The 20,336-nt window shown below is 52.8% G+C and overlaps 2 protein-coding genes across 2 annotated transcripts; both read right to left on the bottom strand.

The window, feature by feature from the left end:
* Nucleotides 1-4,066: 4,066 nt before the first annotated feature.
* Nucleotides 4,067-10,777, bottom strand: LOC148776760 (protein 4.2-like). Its single transcript, XM_088840229.1, is given in 7 exon segments — nucleotides 4,067-4,302; nucleotides 7,117-7,416; nucleotides 8,836-9,015; nucleotides 9,018-9,074; nucleotides 9,602-9,705; nucleotides 10,009-10,147; nucleotides 10,327-10,777. Coding segments are annotated over 7 exon segments (1,467 nt in total).
* A 2,920-nt stretch (nucleotides 10,778-13,697) lies between these two features.
* Nucleotides 13,698-17,956, bottom strand: LOC148776759 (nuclear pore-associated protein 1-like). The gene is made up of 3 exons (XM_088840228.1): nucleotides 16,083-17,956; nucleotides 14,554-15,429; nucleotides 13,698-14,106 (listed from the first exon to the last, which is right to left on the bottom strand). Exons 1-3 carry the CDS (start codon nucleotides 17,954-17,956, stop codon nucleotides 13,698-13,700), a joined length of 3,159 nt encoding a protein of 1,052 aa, XP_088696354.1.
* Nucleotides 17,957-20,336: the final 2,380 nt, after the last annotated feature.

Raw genomic sequence — 20,336 nt, 5'->3', positions numbered from 1 at the left:
TTTTTAGATTCCACATGTAAGTGATATCATACAGTGTTTATCTTTCTCTGTCTGACTTATTTCACTTAGCATAGTAGCCTGCAAGACCAGCATCCGTTCTTTTGAGAGAATACTGTGTACTTGAGGCTGAAATTCTTTGGGTCAGGAGTTTTACTTTACTTTAATAAAGTGCCATTCTGTACTTGTTCACAAGTATTCCAAAGAAAAGGAACTAAAACCGAGAGTATCAAAGCAACAACATGGAAACAATGAAACAAATGTTAACTTTGTACAAAAGGAGTCCAGTTTTTTTTATAGGTCCTATTTTCTTTATACTTAATAACTGCATATTTCTCTACTGGACCAAATTCATGTTTTTAACATGACACTTAATTGTGGAATATTTACGCTTTTATAATATTCAACTCTAATAAGGACTTATCCATAGCTAAATATTGACGATCATTCTCCACTCAGGTCTTATGCTGTGTATTTTATAACTTTCTTTAGTCATCTTTGGATCTTTAAGGATAATGGTCAGGGATGGCATTGACCAGTATAATCAGGATTGTCTAAAAATCATATTTTTATTTAATATTGTCCCATTTCATCAGAAATACAAGAGTGCTTTAAATATTAGGTTATTTTCCTTACCTATAAATTAATGGTTATGAAAAACCCTGAACTCAAAAAAAATCTTAATTATCTGAATACCTTTATAAAGGCTTTTTAAAAAAATTCCTCAAGCCCAATAGTTTCTATTTTAAGACAACTAGTCTTCATAGATGCCTTGAGCTGGGGTGACAGAAATGAGTGTTTTTTCTGTTGATTTCTGAGACTATAAGTTTTTTTGAGGTGGGGAATCTGGTTTTGTTCTTGGTCCTCTCTTGCTTAACCTGAGCAGAGAATCATTTGTCTGATAAGCAAAGTTTCTCTTCCCAGCATGCTTGGTTTTAGATTGTAGATTGAGGAGGTGGTTGGGGAACGTGATGCGGGAGCTGGAAGTTTAAGCTGGAGGCTCAGGGGCTACCACCGTGACAGTTCTGAAGTTGGTTAGGTTCTGGAACATGTTGCAGTCCATTTCCACAGTGAGCCTCTGGTGCCCCACCTTCATTGGCATGAACTCGAGTTGGGTGCGCAAAGTGTTTCTGGGCTGCACCGAATTCACTCTGAAATAGAAGAAAAGAAACGTCCTAGTTCTGTCTCAGGGCCATTCCTTTGCTGGTCCCAGTGAATCTGATGCTTACCTGCTTACAGACCCTGAAGAAATAAACATGTAAGTACCCAGCTGTTAAAACAGAGGAGGTTGGAAGAGGGTGGAAGGCAGGAGCCTCCATGGTGAGCAGCTGTATGGTTGAGAAGAGAAACATCCTATTCCAAGGGCTTCCAGGTTGCATCTGTTGTTTCATCACCTGTGACTTCAGTCTGGTCCCATTCTTGGTAATAGTAGGCTTGTGAAAACTATGGTTTTAGAATCCTCGTTGCTAACTGCAGCGGGTGTAGTGGGCATGCTGAGACGTCAGGATGCCGGCAGCTGCTGTTTGGAGGCCTATCAGCAGCTTTCTTGTCTACCTGTGGACCTTCATACGGTGACTGAGCACATAGTGCAGATTTCTTTTGAGAAGCTTTATCTTAACAATCTATCTGGGAGACCACAGAAGTCTGGTTAAATGCTGGCAGTCCTTCCGTCAACTTATGGCCAAGAGTGACTGACTGAGTTTCTTGAGGCTGAGGTGGTGGCTCAACAACCACACAACCTGTCAGGGACCTCGGGGTTGTAGGAATAGGCATCGTGAACTTTAAACTGTATGTGTGTGTTTAGTGGAGGATGCTGTGGACCTGACGAGAGAAGGAGCAATGATTAACAGAGATACTTGCAACATCTAAAGCCAACAAGGTGCTAACAACCTAGATTATACAGGGTTTGTGTGTATGAATATATGTGTGTATATATATACCCACAGATCAACAAGGAAAAAAGGAACGGCAAAAAAAGTGGGCAAAGTTAAGGAACTATACAGAGGAGGAAATGGAAAAGGCTAATAAACATGAAGAGTTGCAAATTAAAACAATGATGAGATGTTATTTTATTCCTGTTAGACTGGATTAAAAGAGAAAACTGTGTATTGCCAAGAATGGAGGAATGGTAAGAATATAGAAGCTGTCAAGTACTGCTGGAGGGAACTGCAGCTATTCTACAAACCAATCTGGTAGCATGTGGTCAAACCAGGTCTTATCCCATGTCTCAGCAACTCCGTTCCTGTGTATTTACCCCCCGACACACACATTTTCAAGCAGGTGATAAGGGAATGTGTGTACTTGCGGTGTCTGAGAGTTGGAGGCACTGTGGAGTGGTGTGGTGGGAAGCAGGGGTATACGTGACGGAGGAATTTGTAACAGAAGCAATGGACGACCTGTGGGTGAGTGAAAACCTGTTCTGAGTGAAATGAATTAGACCTGACATTTATATAGTTTAAAAATACAGGCTCGAGAAGCAACAGTACACATTGTACACATACTAAGACAAGGATCTGAGAGAATGGGAGTAGGGAATAGGAGTAAAGGGATGTGGAAATGAAATCCTGTGCTGTGTTGTCACTGGTAGAGTGCGACTCCTGCCTGTGATGTTCCCTAACCCCCTCACCTGCGCTCATCAGTAATCCTCAGGCCCTCTCTGCATGACCAGGGCCTCAGCCAGCATCAGGTGCCCAAGGGGCACAGAGCCCCCCTCTCTCCTGTACCCAGTAAACATTGGTGGCCCCAGGGTGAGAGAGGCCCTGATCTTTTAGTTCAACTCTGGCAGGTATTTGCTCTGTCCTCATGGACATAGCAAACAGAGTGTCATCAGTCTTGGGTTCCTGCCATTCTTTACTATTTGAGCCACCAGGGAAGCCCAGGTTCTTGCCTTTCTGACAGGGTGAGACACTTCTGTGGGATGAGAAGCGTGTGGTCTCTTACCTGTAGCTCTTCTCTCTGTGAATGAGCCCCCTTCCGAAGATGGAGATCAAACAGTCTTCCAAGGGAACATCGAGGGGCTTATGGATGCTGACCAAGGCCATCAGGGGCTGATGTTGCTCTGCTGTCTCTGGCATCTATGGGGGATCCCAAGAGCACAGAGCTGTAGTCACGCCTTCCCCTCCTGGCTACCGTCCTGAACCCTTTCTTGGTTATTCTCCTATCTCTACCATCCTCACCTAAACTCGACTGCTGACTTCCCTCCCCTCTACGTGGTCTTCTGAATGTCCTCTCAGCCTTGATCCATCACTGACAACACTGATGGTGCCTTTCCTTCACTTGGAAACCTTGGATGGTTTCGTATTGTCTTCAGAATTCAGCTTTGATTGGCCTTCAGAGCCCGTCACAATCTAACCCCAATCTATCCCGGGCTCATCTGTCCTACCCCTGACTCCACCCTAGCCTCTGTGGACAGTTTCCCAGCCCCAGCACAGCCCCCAGGCTCCCTTCCTTTGGGCCTCTTTCCTCAGTCTTCCATCTGCAATGGCCTTCTCCCTCCTCTGCACTGAAAGCTCTCCTATTGTTCAAAGCCTGACACAAATGCCACCTCCTCCATGAGGTGTTCCCAAACCCCCAGCCGGAAATAGGCCTCTTTACTTCACTTGTGCCAGAGTGACTTTGCTCCTCTGAGAGCTGTTACATAGACCACATGTGGTGGCACCCTTGCCCAACTGTAACCCCCTCCAGGGCAGAGACCAAGTCACATTCATTTTGGTCCGAGTACACATGTGGAAAGAGGACTGGACTAAGAGCCCTAAGCCTCTAAGACAGGCCATTTTTAAGATTTGTAGGCATGATGCTTTCCTCATCTGAATAACGGGAAGAGTTCACCTCCCAGGGCTGTTGTATTCAAAGAAGTAAAACGTGAAAATACACTGGTATTGTATAAAGTGCTAAATGACCGTAGGCTATTATCTTTGTAAGTTTGGAGGCAGCCACTGAGAAGACTCCGATTTTAGAAACCTTTACTTAAAGTGGAAAGATTTAAATCTTAGTATCATCTATAAGAAATCATCTCTTTCAAGAGAAGGAGCTCTCAACCCAGCATTTCCTGATAGTTTCTTCAGCACGGTCACCTGCTCTGAAGCTTGAGGGGCTCTGTTCTTTCTGAATAGCAGCAAACACAGCGATTTGGGGAAGGACCGGTGCCTACCTCGATGGCAAGGTGTGCTCTGCAAATGGCGATGTCTTGCTGGGCGAAGCAGGTAAGGCTGGAGTGCGTTGCCATGGCAGTGAGTCTGAGGAAGCTATTCTCTGGCAGGCTTTGTTCAAAATTGGAGTTGAACAGGGAGGTAGAGATTTTCTTAGCTGAAACACGTAACAGGGGGAGTCAGGGACCAGGAGTGCCCCGGAGACAAGCAGTGGTTTCACACATGACTCCCAGCAATCAGGGCCTCACTGACGCCAGAAAGATGCCTTCTTCCTCACAGCAATTTCAGAAGGAACTCGCTCAAGAACCCACCCAAAAGGACTTGGCTGGCGGTCCAGTGGTTAGGACTCCGTGGTCCCAAGGCAGGGGGTCCAGGTTCAACCCCCAGTCAGGAAACAACAATTCCCACATTCCACCACCAAGAGCCCGCATGCCGCAACTAAGACCAGGGGCAGCCAAAATAAAACAACGAGCAACCCATCCAAGACCAGCATCAGCACCATGGGCACAACACTCCTGGCAGACCGCCTCCACAGGGCTCTGGAAAGGGCCCTGTGGACGACAAGTGGAGCCTCAGTCCCCTTGTCTAGTAGTAACACCTACCTGGCGGGGTGGCTTCTGGTTCATGAGGCAGTTGTTAAGTGCTGGCCTCAGACCTGCCACCCAGTCACGGCTGGATATACGCTTGCTTGGTCCCCTCCCCTTCTCTGCTTCTGTTCTTTCCCGTTTGCAGAGAAAATGAAGCCACGCTTCCCTCCTCGCCACTGCCTCCAGGGCGCGGCCCCGCTCTGTGCGCAGATCCTGTCCTCTGCTTTTTAGATCAGTGCTCCATCCCAACCCCACCGCTGCTTAGCTGTGTGACTGTGGGCACTTTATTTAACTTTCTGTGTCTTGGTCTCCTCATCTGTAAAGTGGGATGATAATGGTTCCTGCCTCATAAGGTCATTATGAGGATAAATGAGATAATGCATACAGAACACTTAACATCGTGTTTGCCGAAAATAAGTGCTCAATAAATGTGAGCTATAATTATTCTAGTTGTGTCTCATTTCCTCAGAGGTTGCACCATCGATTATAACCCATCTCTCCTGAGGCTTTGTCTTTTTCTCTCTATTAATTCTTCTTCAGCATATAAGCAGGTTCTGCTCTCTGTCATCTTAAAAGAAAGAACACCTTCCCTCTCCCGAGTGTCCCCGTCTGCCACCCAGCCTCTCTTCTTTTTCCATCCGTTCTTCCAGGAAAGACTGCGTACCTTGTCTCACCTCCTCAGCTCTCGGTCAGTTTAAGCCCCAGGATCCTACTGCTTCTCCACCGACCTCCCTGTCAGTAGAGGCTTCCCCGCCTTGACCTCTCCCAGCCCCTCCGCTGGCCGTGCTGGGCTCCCCCTCCTCCTCTCTGACTTAGTCTCCCACTCTAGGTCTCCCTGTTTGCTGCCTGCACGCTGGTGCTGCCTGGGTTTCCTCCTCACCCTCTCATTTTCTCAGCCCTTCCCCACTCGCCCCTGCCCCCATCCAGGACTTTATCCAAAATACCAGGTTTAGGTTTCCAGCTGCCTACTGTCCATCACAGCTCAGATGTCTTCTGGGATTTCAAACCCAACACGCAACAAACAGAACGCGTCATCTTTCTCCCCAAACCTGTTCTTTCCCATTGGCCCTACTTTAGAGGCTCATCCAAACTGGAAGCACCTTCTAGCCGCATACCCAAGTTCAATCTAGCCCACTTCTATAATATGACTTCATTTGAAAAGTTTTGCTAGTTTACTTTGTCCTTCGATTTTTTCAAAACCTTCCAACTTTAATCTGTGGTTGTTGGATACACATTAGATACACATTAGAATCATATGGGAAGCTTTAAAAATTCCCAATGCCAAGCCACACCCCAAGTCAATTAAAACAGACTCCGACCGAGAAACCTAAGAATCAGTATATTTAAAATTCTCCAGGTGATTCAACATACAGACAAGGCTGAGATACATGACTCTAATATGACCCCTTCCATTCCATTCTACCAAAAGTTCTTTTTCAAAAATGAATTTCTAATCCCATTGACTCCTCTGGTTAAAACCTTTTACCAGCTCCGCATTGCCCAGAGAATAAAACCCAACTCTTGAGCAGCATCTACAAGCCACTTCAAGATCTGGCCCAGTCTGGCTCTCACGCAACTCCCCCACTCCACTCCTCCCACTCTTGGAAAGGGAACAGGGTGGAAAGACTGGAGGCAGGGGGACCAGTCAGGAGGGAGCTGCAATCATATAAACAAGCTCTATTCCACTGATTCTCTTGCCTGCACATTGGAGTCACCCAGGGACTTAACAATATTTTTGATGTTTGGGTCAAATTGTGGAGTTTCTGACTTAATTGGTCTGGGGTGCAAGGTGAGCATCAAACTTCCCCCAGTTGGTTCTTACATGCAGCAAAGTTGGAGAACTTTTCCATGAGAACTAGAGCAGAACTAGCTGCTCTAGTCCAGAGAATTTCAACCCTAGAATAACACAGGGAGCTCTGAAAAAAGTCCAGTGCCTGGATCCGGCTCCAGATCAATTACATAAGATTCTCAAGGAGGAGGAAGAACCTGGGCATATGTCCCTTCTGCCTGGAAAGCCCATGACTCACTTCTCTGTCTGACACTGCCTTACTCATCCTTCAAGACCCAGGGCAGCCTGATTTACCTGGGGGCAGCCTGCTCCTGCCTGGGAGAGATGCTAATCCACCATTGTACTGTGCTTACTTCGTCAAACACTTCTTACCCTGCTCCACAGTCTGTTGACTCAGACGACTACAATCAGAATTGTGGGTTTTGTTTTTCCTGTGTGAAGCTCAGTAAATATGTAGTGAATGAGACAGAGAGCGAGCGAGCCCTTCAGGAACTAGAAACCATGTCTTCAAATCTGCAGGGGTTGCTGGATGGCTGCTGCCATACAGGTGGGAGCTGGGTGTGTAGAGTGTTGGGAAGGGGCCCCAGAGCGTTACCTGAGTTGGCACTGAGTGTAAGGACAGACTTCTTCCTCCAGAGCTTGGCAGCAAGGACGCCATTGTAGGACACTGCCTGCAGCCCAACTGCCAGCTGCACTTCCTTCTCCTGGTCCCTGGGCTTTAACAAGTTCACAGAGAACTCTACATTCTTTCCCAGGGCTAGGGAACTCGGTGCTTTCAAAAAGAGATGTAGAGGATCATCAGTCTCACAACAAGGAGGATAGATGGCACCATCTTTCTTGTGTTTCATTACGTATTTCTGGACTTCCTCCAGCACCACTTTTTCTTGAGAAGATCCTGAAGAATGGAATAAACAAAGCAGGCCTCTTACCCAGCAGGTATAGACTCTTCTAATAAAAGCTCAGGATTAAGGTTCATTGACCCACTACTGCTCAAATTGCCCAAGGCCACAAGAGCCTTGCAAACCTCTTGCGCCACGTGTAGTTAAAAGAAAGGTTTGTGTTAGACAAACTCACCACAGATACAGTGTGTCTCTTCCAAGTCACTCAGGGGTCAAGTTCTTCAAGTACTGTGAATTTGCCCCTTGAACGGTGGGAAAGCTAGTTTTTGCCCAAGTTGCAGGAACTTGTATTTTCCTAAGTGAGGGAGTTTGGACTTATTCCAAGGGAAATGGAGGCCATGGAATATTCTGGAGCAGGAATATTCTGTCACATAAACATATCTGTGTCCTGGGAAGCTCACTCTGGAAACTGTAAGTTAGAGATGGAATAATGATGGGGAAACTGGAGGCAGGGGTCCAGTTAGGAGGCTACTATAATCCTCTAGAAAAGAGATGATGAGGCCCTGAGTGACCTGCAGGCAACGGGGAAGGAGATGAGGAGATGGGGGTGAGGGTGCCATTGGGCGGCTCAAGAACAGTGCAGGCCTTCTTGTTTGGACAAATGGGAGGACAGGGCCGCGGGGCACTCTAATAACTAATATGGAGGGGAATCCACAGGGAGGGTGGGGAGTGTTGGAATACAGCAGGAGACAGAGAATATTTCCTGGCAGCTGGGCTTGGTTTTTCTTTTGTCTTTGGCCATGCCACATGTGACATATGGGATCTTAGCTTCCCAACCAGGGATTAACCCCCTGCAGTAGAAGTGCAGAGTCTTAACCACTGGACCACCAGGGAAGTCACCTGGGCTTGGTATTAAGCATTCTGTTCTATAGCAGTAGTTCTCAGCTGGGGACAATTTTGCCCCCAGGGGACATTTGGAAATGTCAGGAGACATTTCTGGTTGTCACAACTGGTGGTGCTGGTTGAGGAGGGGCTGGCATCTAGAGGAGAGAGACCAGGAAGGCTTCTGAATGTCCCAGGTCGCACAGCCTCCCAGAGAGCAAAGATATCTGGTCCAAAATTTGAGTAAAGTCAAACAAGGTTGAGCAATCCTGTTTTATGTGATGGGGAGCGGACAGCACGTCTCCCTGACCTGCATGTGTCTGGCCCATTCCTTTCCCTCTGTTGCTGTTTGGGGCCCTCTTCCACCTGGTGCGTGCATACTAAATTGCTTCAGTCGTCTCCAACCCTTTGCAATCCCACAGACTGCATCCGTTCAGTCTGTCCAAGGGATTTTTCTGGGCAAGAAAACGAGTGGGTTGCCATTTCCTACTCCAGGGGATCTTCCCGACCCAGGGATCGAACTGGCATCTCCTGCATTGGTGGGCAGATTCTTTACCTCTGAGCCACCTGAGAGGACCCCCACTGCCTGGTACCTTCAGGATACTTGTAGTTCTGTGTGATGTCCTCACGGCGGTCACCGTCCACATTCTCGGTGCTATTATTGCCAAAATCCTTAGGGTTGCAGTCAGTCAACTCCAGGGTCCCGTCCTCACGGCACCTCCAGACCACACATGAGGCATTTATGGAGGCAAAAATGTCTGCTGCTGCAGGCTCAGCTGCACTATCCCCTCCTTGACCGCTCTGACTGGGACCAGATCACAGGCCTCCAGGACTGAGGGAGAGAAACGTCAGTGAGTGAGAGGAACCACAGCCAGACCTTGGCTTCGGTCAGAGCAGCCAAACCTCTGTCCCCATCCTAACGCCCTGTTGCCCCTCTGCTGGAATCAAGGTCAGAGGTGGGCACTAGGCAGGGTTTCTGAGGGCACAGAGGAGGTGAGGCTCACTTGTAGTGACAAAGCTTTTTGGTCATGGTCTATGGCAGGCGCCCTCTCAGAAGCTGGACGAGACCTCAGAGTTACAGAGGACATGGGAGCTCCTAAGCCAGCTTGAGCGCAGACATGACAGGAGCAGGCTGCCTTTGTTGAGCACTTCCTGCGTGCCTGGCTCTGTGACTGTTCTGTTCCTGGGGGGCCTTGGGCCGGCATCCCACTGCTCACCATCAGTCCTGCCACCCCTTCTGTTTTAGGGGCTGCAGACCCACTATGGAACACCTGCTGCCCCTGCTTCCTCTCCAAGGGACTCCCTGTACTCTTGCAGCGCTGTGTAACCCAGGGGTCCTAGGCCCACCCCAGGCTTTACCTTCACCTCCTTTAAGAGCACTTGGGTATAGAATCTGCCATCCGTCATAACCCTCAGGCAGAGCAGGCCGGGCCATCCAGCACTCCGTGGAAGTCTGGAAGATCCTGAAGCAAAGGGAACAATACAAGTTGCGGGGGGGGGGGGGGGGGGGAGTCCGGAAGCAGCCCTGGAGATGACAGAGCTGATACTGAGTGGCTGGGAGGACACTGCGGACGAGTGGTTCCAACACTCCCAGGAAGGGGCGTGCATCTCACATTCACCCTGACCTTCGGAATCCTGCCTTCCAGAATCCAGAAGGCCTATTCAAAGCAGGGCTGCTTGGGGCGGGGAGTTCCCGTGGATGAGAGCCTGCGGGTTTGGAGCCCTTTCAGGTCTGGGACGTCAGGCATCCCCTTTGGGCTTCTCACCAGGCTCTGCCTCTGTTGCCTTCTCCATTCCGCCGCCTCTCCTCGTTGTAGTACTCGTCTACCAGCAGGCCCCCGGCGGTGCCCTGGGCGGAGGTGAAGGCGGTCACGACACGGGCAGGGATTCCCAGGCCTTGCAGCACTGCGGGCAAGCGGGCAGAGGGTCAGGGCACCAGAGAGGCCTGGGACGCGGGGGATGGGGTCTATGGCTAGCGTTCTCAGTGTCTCCTCTGGACACCGGGCACTTTCATGGTCCTAAATGCCAGGTGACATTGTGGAAAGAAGGGGCACGGGAGCTGACACCCGCCCGACCTAGGCTACGTGCAGGCCAAGTAATGAGAAACAGACAAGATACACAGCAGGTGGAGTGGACAGCGGGGGGCTTCAACAGAGCGCTGGGACTGGCTTTTCCGGGGCAGAGGCAGGCAGGAGCTTTGGGGAGTTTGGGAGCAGAGCTCGCCAGATGGGCCCAGCTTTGCTGAATCTGGGAAAAGGAGCAGAAGTTGGTTGGGAGGAGTGGCTGGGGAAAAGCCGTCTTGGCCAGATGGCGCATGGGAAGCAGGCACAGGTGTGGTGGAGGTGGGGGATGCTGCGGAGTGGAGGCAGTGGCTGCTTTTGGAGATGTCACGGGGCAGGGGGGACCGGGCAATGCAAGAAGCAAGGCAGACACTCTGTGCGGTAGCCAAGGTGACTTGCCTGGGTGTGGCAGGCAAGTCTGCTCTGTACCTGTGCAAGCAGCAGCTGCCAACACCCAGGCCTGACCCTCGTACATGGGCCTCCCATGACCAGTGACCCTCTGTCGCAGGATGGGCGCACTGTCCCGGCGCTTGTTCAGCAAGGCCCTTTCCTCCATAGTCTGGATCTTCGCAGTGAGCAGGACGAACTTCTCCTTAAGAACGTGCAGCTGTTTGGGGAAATGTGTGGATGTTTATGGGGGTGAGTAGGGAGGGCTCCGGCTTCTCAGGTGGCGCTAATGGTAAAGATCCCGCCTGCCAATGCAGGAGTTGAAAGAAACATGTGTTCAATCCCCGGGTGGGGAAGATCCCCTTGAGGAGGGCATGGAAACCCACTCCAGTATTGCCTGGAGAATCCCACGGACAGAGGAGCTTGGTGGGCTATAGGGTCGCAAAGAACCGGACACAACTGAAGTGACTTAGTACGCCCGTAGCAAGGGCTCATCAAAGTTCTCCAGGCATGGTGAACAGATCACCTGTATGGAAATCACCTGGAACTTGTTAAACCTGCATGTTCCTGGGCTCCACCCTCACCCACTGGGATGGTGTCTGGGAAACATTTGTAACAAGTCCTTCAGAAGCAGGGGTTCGTGAGCCATGAAAATGAAAGTGTTAGTCGCTCAGTCGTGTCCGATTCTTGTGACCCCATGGACTGTAGCCCCCCAGGCTCCTTTGTCCATGGGATTCTGCAGGCAAGAATACTGGAGTGGGTTGTCATTCCCTTCTCCAGGGGATCTTCCTGACCCAGGGGTTGAAACCTGGATCGAACCCAGGTCTCCCGCATTGCAGGCAGATTCTTTACTCTGTGAGCCCCCAGGGAAGCCCATAGTGGCAAATGAAACTCAGGACACGAGAGCAGCAGGAGGGCTGCCCCTCGCTGGAGGCTTTCACTGTTCCTTGGTCTGCCTGGCCCTGATTCTTCGAGTGTTTGCACCTGGGGCCTTGAGGCCCACGTTTCCTCCTCCTCGCAGGCTAGCGCTGTCCCTCACCACCTCCTCAGAGGAGAGGGTTGAGCCACATGAGGAAAGAGAGAACACATTACTCCTGTGAGAGAACTTTTGAAGGACAATAGGAAAGGACCAGGCCACCTTCATGGGAATAATTTAGAAATGAAAACAAGTTCCTTTGACTGCCTTATCCCCAAACCACAGGTAAGATGGAACTGACCCCCTTCTTCCCAGGGACCTAAGCTACCTGCCAGGGCTGGGGGTGAGGAGGCAGGGAGAGGGAGGTCTCAAGGAAACCCAGGTCAGTTTTAGTCCTCGCTGGCTTGTGACCTGAGGGAGGACCCCCTCCTGTCATTTCTCTCCCCGCTGGATGCTACTGTCTGCCCCTCCTCACTCAGACCCTCCTCCAGGGACTGTCCCCTGCACTCTGGGAGGAGGGGACCATTCGTGAGTAAAAAACTTCTGGGGCCCTAGACGGGGGCAGCTCTGGCAGAGGACTGGAGACGGTAGCTTGCTGTCTGCAGTACCACATCAGGCCCACTGTTGATGGGACCTGCAGCCTCTATGGCTGGTGGGAGTTTTGGGGTTGGTGTGAATGCCCTAGGCCTCACTTATTCAGAAGCATCTGGCCCACCTAACTTTTGGACAGAACTGTGTGGGGCACCCAGCACCATTAGTGTTCCTACTGTGGGCCAGATCACCTGGGGGCATCTCAGTGCAGCATGGCTGCTGCAGTAGGAAGGGCAAGCCGCCCTCCCAGCATCTGGGCACATATCTGGTTCTAACTTGAATCCAAATGCCTGGGGTCTACCTGAGCCGAATCCAGGTGGTAGAGTGATGGCAGGGGACACTGCCATCCTTATGGTTAGAGGTTAGAGGTCGGGGTGTTACCACTTCCCATCGCTGCACTCAGGAGCCACCTGAGTGTAGAAAAGCTACAGTTACAAATCCCATCACCATAGAGGAGAAATTTGTGTGAAGGGACAAGTACCAGTGTCCAGTACCAGGCACTGTGGTATCCTCTCCAAAACCAGTAGTAGCAGATACATACCTGGGGAAAATATCTGAGTTGTACACAAAGGCCGGCTGCATGTTGATGGTGGTGGTCTCAGACAGGGGATCTGGCAAACCTGAATCCATTATGCTTCTTCTGGGTAGCTGGACTGCAGAAGAGGTTAGCTTTTTATCTTGTGCTAGGGCTAATGGGTTTCCCAGTGGAATAGACTTGTTAGGCTTCTTCCTATTGTTGGCCCCAGATGTGGGCTAAAGGGTGAGTTCTGAGTCCAAGTTTCTGGGTTTCAAGCTTCACTTGAAATGTGGGTACCTCTGATGACCAACTCCACAGGTAAATAAGTCGAGGCTTGGGTCCAGGCATTGCTGCCACTGGGTGCTGTGTTCTCACAACCAAGAACAGCCACGTGATATGGGTAGTGGTTCTCCTTGGAGTCAGAGGTAGACTGGAAAATAACAGTCTGAGGAGCAGGTGTGGTTTCTATAGCATCTGTGTCAAAGACTGGTTTGGCATCTGTCGCGATGCCATCTGCTGGAGCATAGATAACTGCCAAAGCCATAGGTGGGGGCTGGGGAAAACAGGAGCTGAAGCCATAGATGTGGGGTTGGGGAAAACAGGAGCTGAAGCCATAGATGTGGGGCTGGGGAAAAAGGAACTGAAGCCACAGATGTGAGGTTGGGGAAAACAGGAGCTGAAGCCATGGATGGGGGGTTGGGGGAAACAGGGGCTGAAGCTATAGTTGGGGGGCTGGGGGAGGCAGGACCCAAAGTCATAATTTGAGAACTGAGGGAAACAGCCAAAGTCCTAGATGTGGGGGGGATGTGAGGGAAGACAGGACACAAAGCCATAGATTGGGGGGGGGTGAGGGAAGACAGGACACAAAGCCATAGATGGGGGGGTGAGGGAAGACAGGACACAAAGCCATAGATGGGGGGGTGGGACAGGGGAGACAGTGGCCGGACCCAAGAGGGAGGGATGGGGAAGACATAGGCTGGAGTTCTAGATAGTGGGCCTGGGGAAACCAGGACCCAAGGCCGCAGGTGGGGGCCCGGGAAAGACGGCAGCCGGAGCCCCAGACGAGGGCCCGGGGAAGACGGCAGCCGGAGCCCCAGATGATGGCCCAGGGAAGACGGCAGCCGGAGCCCCAGGCGGGGGACCGGGGAAGACGGCAGCCGGAGCCCCAGACGAGGGCCCGGGGAAGACGGCAGCCGGAGCCCCAGACGAGGGCCCGGGGAACACGGCAGCCGGAGCCCCAGACGAGGGCCCGGGGAAGACGGCAGCCGGAGCCCCAGACGAGGGCCCGGGGAAGACGGCAGCCGGAGCCCCAGACGAGGGCCCGGGGAAGACGGCAGCCGGAGCCCCAGACGAGGGCCCAGGGAAGACGACAGCCGGAGCCCCAGATGGAGCCCCAGATGGGGGGCTGGGGAAGACAGAGCCTCTCTGCTGCTTATTAGTGCTCGCAAATGTGGGCTGCGGGTTGGTCCGGGAGCCAAAGGGATGGTTACAAATTGCAGCCCGGCTGAAGACCATGGGCACAAATGAGAGTGTCCTGCGTGGTCTCTGTGCAGTGTGTGTCTGCTGCACCCCAATCCCTGGGGGAGACCGAAAAATCATAGCTTTAGAAGGGGGTGTAGTGTCCATGGCTGTGATGCCCGGATCTGAAGAAGACGGGGAGGTCACACTTCCAGATGCCGGGACTGTGGTGGGAAAAGGGATGGCAGTAGCAGCGATGGGCTGCACAGTTAGAACAGAGAAGGCAGCTGGAGTCCCTGATGAGGGCCCGGGGAAGACGGCAGCCGGAGCCCCAAATGAGGGCCCGGGGAAGACGACAGCCGGAGCCCCAGATGGGGGCCCGGGGAAGACGGCAGCCGGAGCCCCAGATGATGGCCCGGGGAAGACGACAGCCGGAGCCCCAGATGAGGGCCCGGGGAACACGGCAGCCGGAGCCCCAGATGATGGCCCGGGGAACACGGCAGCCGGAGCCCCAGATGGGGGCCCGGGGAAGACGGCAGCCAGAGCCCCAGATGATGGCCCGGGGAAGACGACAGCCGGAGCCCCAGATGAGGGCCCGGGGAAGACGGCAGCCGGTGCCGCAGGTGGGGGCCCGGGGAAGACGGCAGCCGGAGCCCCAGATGATGGCCCGGGGAACACGGCAGCCGGAGCCCCAGATGGGGGCCCGGGGAAGACGGCAGCCGGAGCCCCAGATGATGGCCCGGGGAAGACGACAGCCGGAGCCCCAGATGAGGGCCCGGGGAACACGGCAGCCGGAGCCCCAGATGATGGCCCGGGGAACACGGCAGCCGGAGCCCCAGATGGGGGCCCAGGGAAGACGGCAGCCAGAGCCCCAGATGATGGCCCGGGGAAGACGACAGCCGGAGCCCCAGATGAGGGCCCGGGGAAGACGGCAGCCGGTGCCGCAGGTGGGGGCCCGGGGAAGACGGCAGCCGGAGCCCCAGATGATGGCCCGGGGAACACGGCAGCCGGAGCCCCAGATGGGGGCCCGGGGAAGACGGCAGCCGGAGCCCCAGATGATGGCCCGGGGAAGACGACAGCCGGAGCCCCAGATGAGGGCCCGGGGAACACAGCAGCCGGAGCCCCAGATGATGGCCCGGGGAACACGGCAGCCGGAGCCCCAGATGGGGGCCCGGGGAAGACGGCAGCCGGAGCCCCAGATGATGGCCCGGGGAAGACGACAGCCGGAGCCCCAGATGAGGGCCCGGGGAAACGGCAGCCGGTGCCCCAGATGGGGGCCCGGGGAAGACGGCAGCCGGAGCCCCAGATGATGGCCCGGGGAAGACGGCAGCCGGAGCCCCAGGTAGGGGCCCGGGGAAGATGGCAGCCGGAGCCCCAGATGAGGGCCCGGGGAAGACGACAGCCGGAGCCCCAGATGAGGGCCCGGGGAAGACGGCAGCCGGAGCCCCAGCGCGGCTGGAGACCATGGGCACAAATGAGAGTGTCGTGCCTGGTGCAGTGTATGTCTGCTGCACCCCAATCCCTGGGGGAGACCGAAAAATCATAGCTTTAGAAGGGGGCGTAGTGTCCATGGCTGTGATGCCCGGATCTGAAGAAGACGGGGAGGTCACACTTCCAGATGCCGGGACTGTGGTGGGAAAAGGGATGGCAGTAGCAGGGATGGGCTGCACAGTTAGAACAGAGAAGGCAGCCGGAGTCCCTGATGAGGGCCCGGGGAAGACGGCAGCCGGTGCCGCAGGTGGGGGCCCGGGGAAGACGGCAGCCGGAGCCCCAGATGATGGCCCGGGGAAGACGGCAGCCGGAGCCCCAGGTAGGGGCCCGGGGAAGACGGCAGCCGGAGCCCCAGATGAGGGCCCGGGGAAGACGACAGCCGGAGCCCCAGATGAGGGCCCGGGGAAGACGGCAGCCGGAGCCCCAGCGCGGCTGGAGACCATGGGCACAAATGAGAGTGTCGTGCCTGGTGCAGTGTGTGTCTGCTGCACCCCAATCCCTGGGGGAGACCGAAAAATCATAGCTTTAGAAGGGGGCGTAGTGTCCATGGCTGTGATGCCCGGATCTGAAGAAGACGGGGAGGTCACACTTCCAGATGCCGGGACTGTGGTGGGAAAAGGGATGGCAGTAGCAGGGATGGGCTGCACAGTCAGAACAGCGGGGGCGATGGGAGGGTTTGGAAGAGGGGTGAGTAAGGATAAGGGAGGGGGAGGATCTACACACATGGGTGTTGGGGATTCAGTTCTGTAGGAGGGTGGTGGTAAGGAGAGGGTTGGGGTGCTCAGTGGTTTGGAGAGGTCAGAAGTAAAAGGGGGTGCTGCTCTGACTGAACACCGAGTGCCTTCATCCTTCTTAAGGTTCATTCCCTCAATGGGATTGCAAACTGGAGGAAGACGAGCACGTGCAGCAATAGCAGCGTGAGAGTACACGGGGGCTGTGTGTCTTGCCCCCTGATCCAGACAAGTTGTCAGGCAAGGTGGACGGCCAGCCAGACTGAGGAATCTGGAGTTCCGGTCGGCCAAATTGCTGGTAGCAGGAGGGACCGCCAAAGTGTGACTGACCGGAATCAGGGAGCCTGTCGTCCCTGGGGCAGGCGGAGGGACACTGTGGCGTCGCATGGCCTTCCTTGCATCTTTCAGGATTTTGTTCCGCTGACGCTGCATGCTTTGTTTCAGGGTGCCCCAGGTTTTGGCGAGAGTCATGCCTGGAAGCTTCGGAGGAGGGGGAAGGTTGCTGCGACCCCACGGCAGAGGCAGCGGTGGTGGCAGTGGTGGCAGCAGTGGCGGCAGTGGTAGAAAAAGCGGCAGGGGTGTCTTCCGCTTGACGGGGTGCCTACTGCTGGCAGATCCCAGGGGCGAAGAGCTTCTCCGTGGGGTGTCTGAAGGTTGTTTATGCTGCAGCACCTTCCCGGAAATCAGTGACTCTGGGGAGCTGGGTCGGTGGTCTTCTCCCAGCACTTCTATTGGCCTCTCAGGCAGCAGGTTGCAGCACGGACCTGGGGCAGAGAGCACCGTGGCCAGGGGCCCAGGCTGCGAGGGAGGCTGGCCGTCTCCACCAGTGCCAGCTGAGCAGATGGCGGGGCTTCCGGAGGAATTCAGCCGAGACCCCTGGGCTTTCTCACGGAAGCTGCCTTCTGGGTGCACCGGAAGGAGGTCTGGAGGCTCAGGACTGCACTGCAGGGATGTGAGGACCCCGCTGGTCTCCTGGGGCCTGGGTGTCGCTGTCACATCCCCACTGTGGTACAGACCATCGTCCTGTCCTTCGGCCTCTGCGTGGCCTTCCTCCTTTGTCATGCCTTCCCTGGGCTCTTCTTGGCCCATCACCTCTCTCTCCTTTGCGCAAGGAAGTGGGAGGTGACTAGTTGGTACCAGCTTCCCAGGCTTGACTACTCGAGCAGGTAGCTCAGGTAGTGAATGCAGGAGCGTAGTTTTTCGCCCCCCCGGTGGAGGAATTCGGACAGGTCTCGAAGGTCCAGACACCGTGGAATTACGAGTGGACAAGATGGGCTGCTTCTTGGGCAAGACCCTCAAGTTCACCAGGGGTGGGACGCCCACACGGGAGTACCCAGCCTGCTGGATGGGGTACTGCCTTTTCGGCATCATGTAAATACTGGATGATAAAACCACTCGGTCCTGGTTGAGCAGCCTGCGACCAGGGTGTAAAGCAGGAGCTGGAGCAGCGGTTTGGTCCCGGCCAGATGTGATGGCACCCCGAGAGCGCAAAACCAGCGAGCGACGGCCCCGTGGGTGCCGGCGGCGGAGCGCGAAAACAAATTTACCGAGTAAATTGCCCATATAGTATTGATTGTGCACCAGAGAATAGAGTGTGAAACTGGGAGAGTGTCTCCCTAGCTTCTGACTCCTCTCGTGGTCAAGCATGCACTGGAGGAGGGAGTCCCCAGCCTGGCCTTTGTGATGAGTCCATGGTATATGTGTCACAGAGAAACTGTGCTGCGCGCGCGCGGGTGTGGCAAATTACAGGGCAAAGGGCAGGGCCCCAGCACATGACCCCTCCCAGGCTCTCTAGCAGCTGAGACTTCCCACTGTGGGCGGCAGGTGTTTGGCACCAGAGGGGCCACCATGCAAAGACTGGTAAGGACTGTGGGGGCCTCCTCCTCCAGAGCTCATCCTGTCTAGCACCTCCTCATGCAGCCCCCTTGGTGCCTGCATTTGTATCGGTCAGCCCTTCCCTGCCTGTGTCTCAGAGGCCTGTGCAAAGCTGAGTGCAAGAGCCACCCATCCTGTCGGGGGGTGGTCCAGCACCTATGGGGACCTCCCCAGCTTCTCTGCGAGACCTGGAACCAGGAGCACCTTCTCCACTGCTGCTCCTCTGCCATCATCACCAGCCGGCAGGGAATGCAGAGCCCTCACCTGGCCGGATGCTGCCCCCCACAACCTCCCTTCCTGGCAGGTAAGGCTCTTCACGTCTTTTTAGAAATTTGGTACAACAGTTCGACTTTAGACTGGTCTTCAGGGTGTGCAGAGAGTGATGGCTTAGCCAGGATTTGAACCAAGCCTTCTCTGGGCTGTGTGCCTCCTGGTCATCCATGCTTCATGTATGACTGTTCTTTTCTTGTACTCCTGATGACAATCAGCCCCAAGTGTCATACCGATAATGAGCCTATATCTTACCCTGTAGAGGTTTTCTTTTGCTCAGTTCATGAGTTGATCACCTACCGCACTGGGTTCTGATCTCAGAAGATGCAGGTTAGGGACCACCAGTTGTCAGCATAGCACCAGCGGAGGTTTTCCCTTTGGTCTAGTTTGAAGAATCCAGATGTGTAAAGATTATAGTCTAGATAAAGCATGGGCTTTCCTGAAAGAAATTTACCAGTGAATTATTCTGTATGGATTAGAAGCCAATTTCTATGGATGGCCTTCCTGGAGTATGTTCAGTGAGGCAACTCATTCACGTCTAGAAAGCAAACACATCATTTATTGCAGCTTCATAGCGGAGCACTGTGTCAGTTTAGAATAGTACAATTTGGTCACTGTGAGCATGTCAGCTTGGTCCACTCTTTACTACTATATATAATTCTAGAGATTCTTATGCCCAGGAGAGAAGACGCACTCTTGGGTGTCTAGGACAAGGGAAACATGTTATTATTCACAAGGTAGAAGCTTCAAAAGAATGGGAAAGAACTGAAAAATCCTAGTCTAACATGGCTTTATTGAGTTTAAATCTTGTTTCTTTGGCTTACTTCATTGGAGTGTTTTCTTTCTCCTGGGCTGACATGTGATTACACATTAGGCATGTGACATGTAGAGGTTTCAGAACCCAGAATTGTATTGATCAGTGAAACTTGATTTATATATTTTCATTTAAAATATATTTAAAATAACACTGGACATAATTCTTATATTATAAATTATTTTTGCCCTCTGCTCTTGAGATTCTTTTTATAGTATGTCAGAGTAAATTTGGACTTCCATCCCCAATAAGACTTGAGATTGGAGGACACAAAAGGTTTTTCTCAGACCTAAATTATGTCTGAAAAAAGCGAGAAATGTCATAAGCCCTATGTGACCTCTCTAGGAGCAGAAATGATTTACAGCCGTGGCATTTAACCATAATTCCTTGATCTCGTTTGAGAAGAGTTCAGTAAGGAACAACCTCTTGATTTTTGTTTCTTCCCTGTTTCCTTGTCTTGCTTACCAACAATCCATTGTAATCCATGAATTAATATGACATCAGGCTGAGTGGTCTCTGGAGCTCATTCGAGTAACTTTTTTCCCTAAAATAACTTTAATTTCCTTGTTTTTCAGTTCCTCTTGTCTCCTTGCCCTTTACTAAAACCAGAATTCACCAAAAGCTGACTGGCTTTGTGCAGACCCTTCTCAGGACAATCTTTCCTTAATTATTTTACTCATCACTCTGTTTCATTTTTTGCCTTCTAGAAATATGTTGAAATCTTTCTGTAGTTGATGACTTCCACAACCTCTTGGCTTTTATTGGCTTGTTAATTTTGGTATTTTTACACTGTTATTTAAATATGGTTTCAGAAAGAAGAGAAAGTAAATATGTGTCCTGGTCTGCCATCTTCAGCTGAAAATCCCTGCAGTTCTAGCATCCAGCATTTCCATGCGGGGCGGGGGGGGGAGGTGGGGGGGAAACCTTGGCATTAATAGGTGTAACACTCAAGATTTCAGCTTTTCTTGGGCAATCACTAAGGAC

The sequence above is a fragment of the Moschus berezovskii genome, chromosome 9 (genome assembly GCF_049115385.1).
Source record: "Moschus berezovskii isolate FMDL1 chromosome 9, NW_MosBer_1.0, whole genome shotgun sequence".
Classification (NCBI taxonomy): Eukaryota; Metazoa; Chordata; class Mammalia; order Artiodactyla; family Moschidae; genus Moschus; species Moschus berezovskii.
Note: the sequence above shows the minus strand (reverse complement) of the source record. Positions and strands in the feature narration are given on the sequence as shown.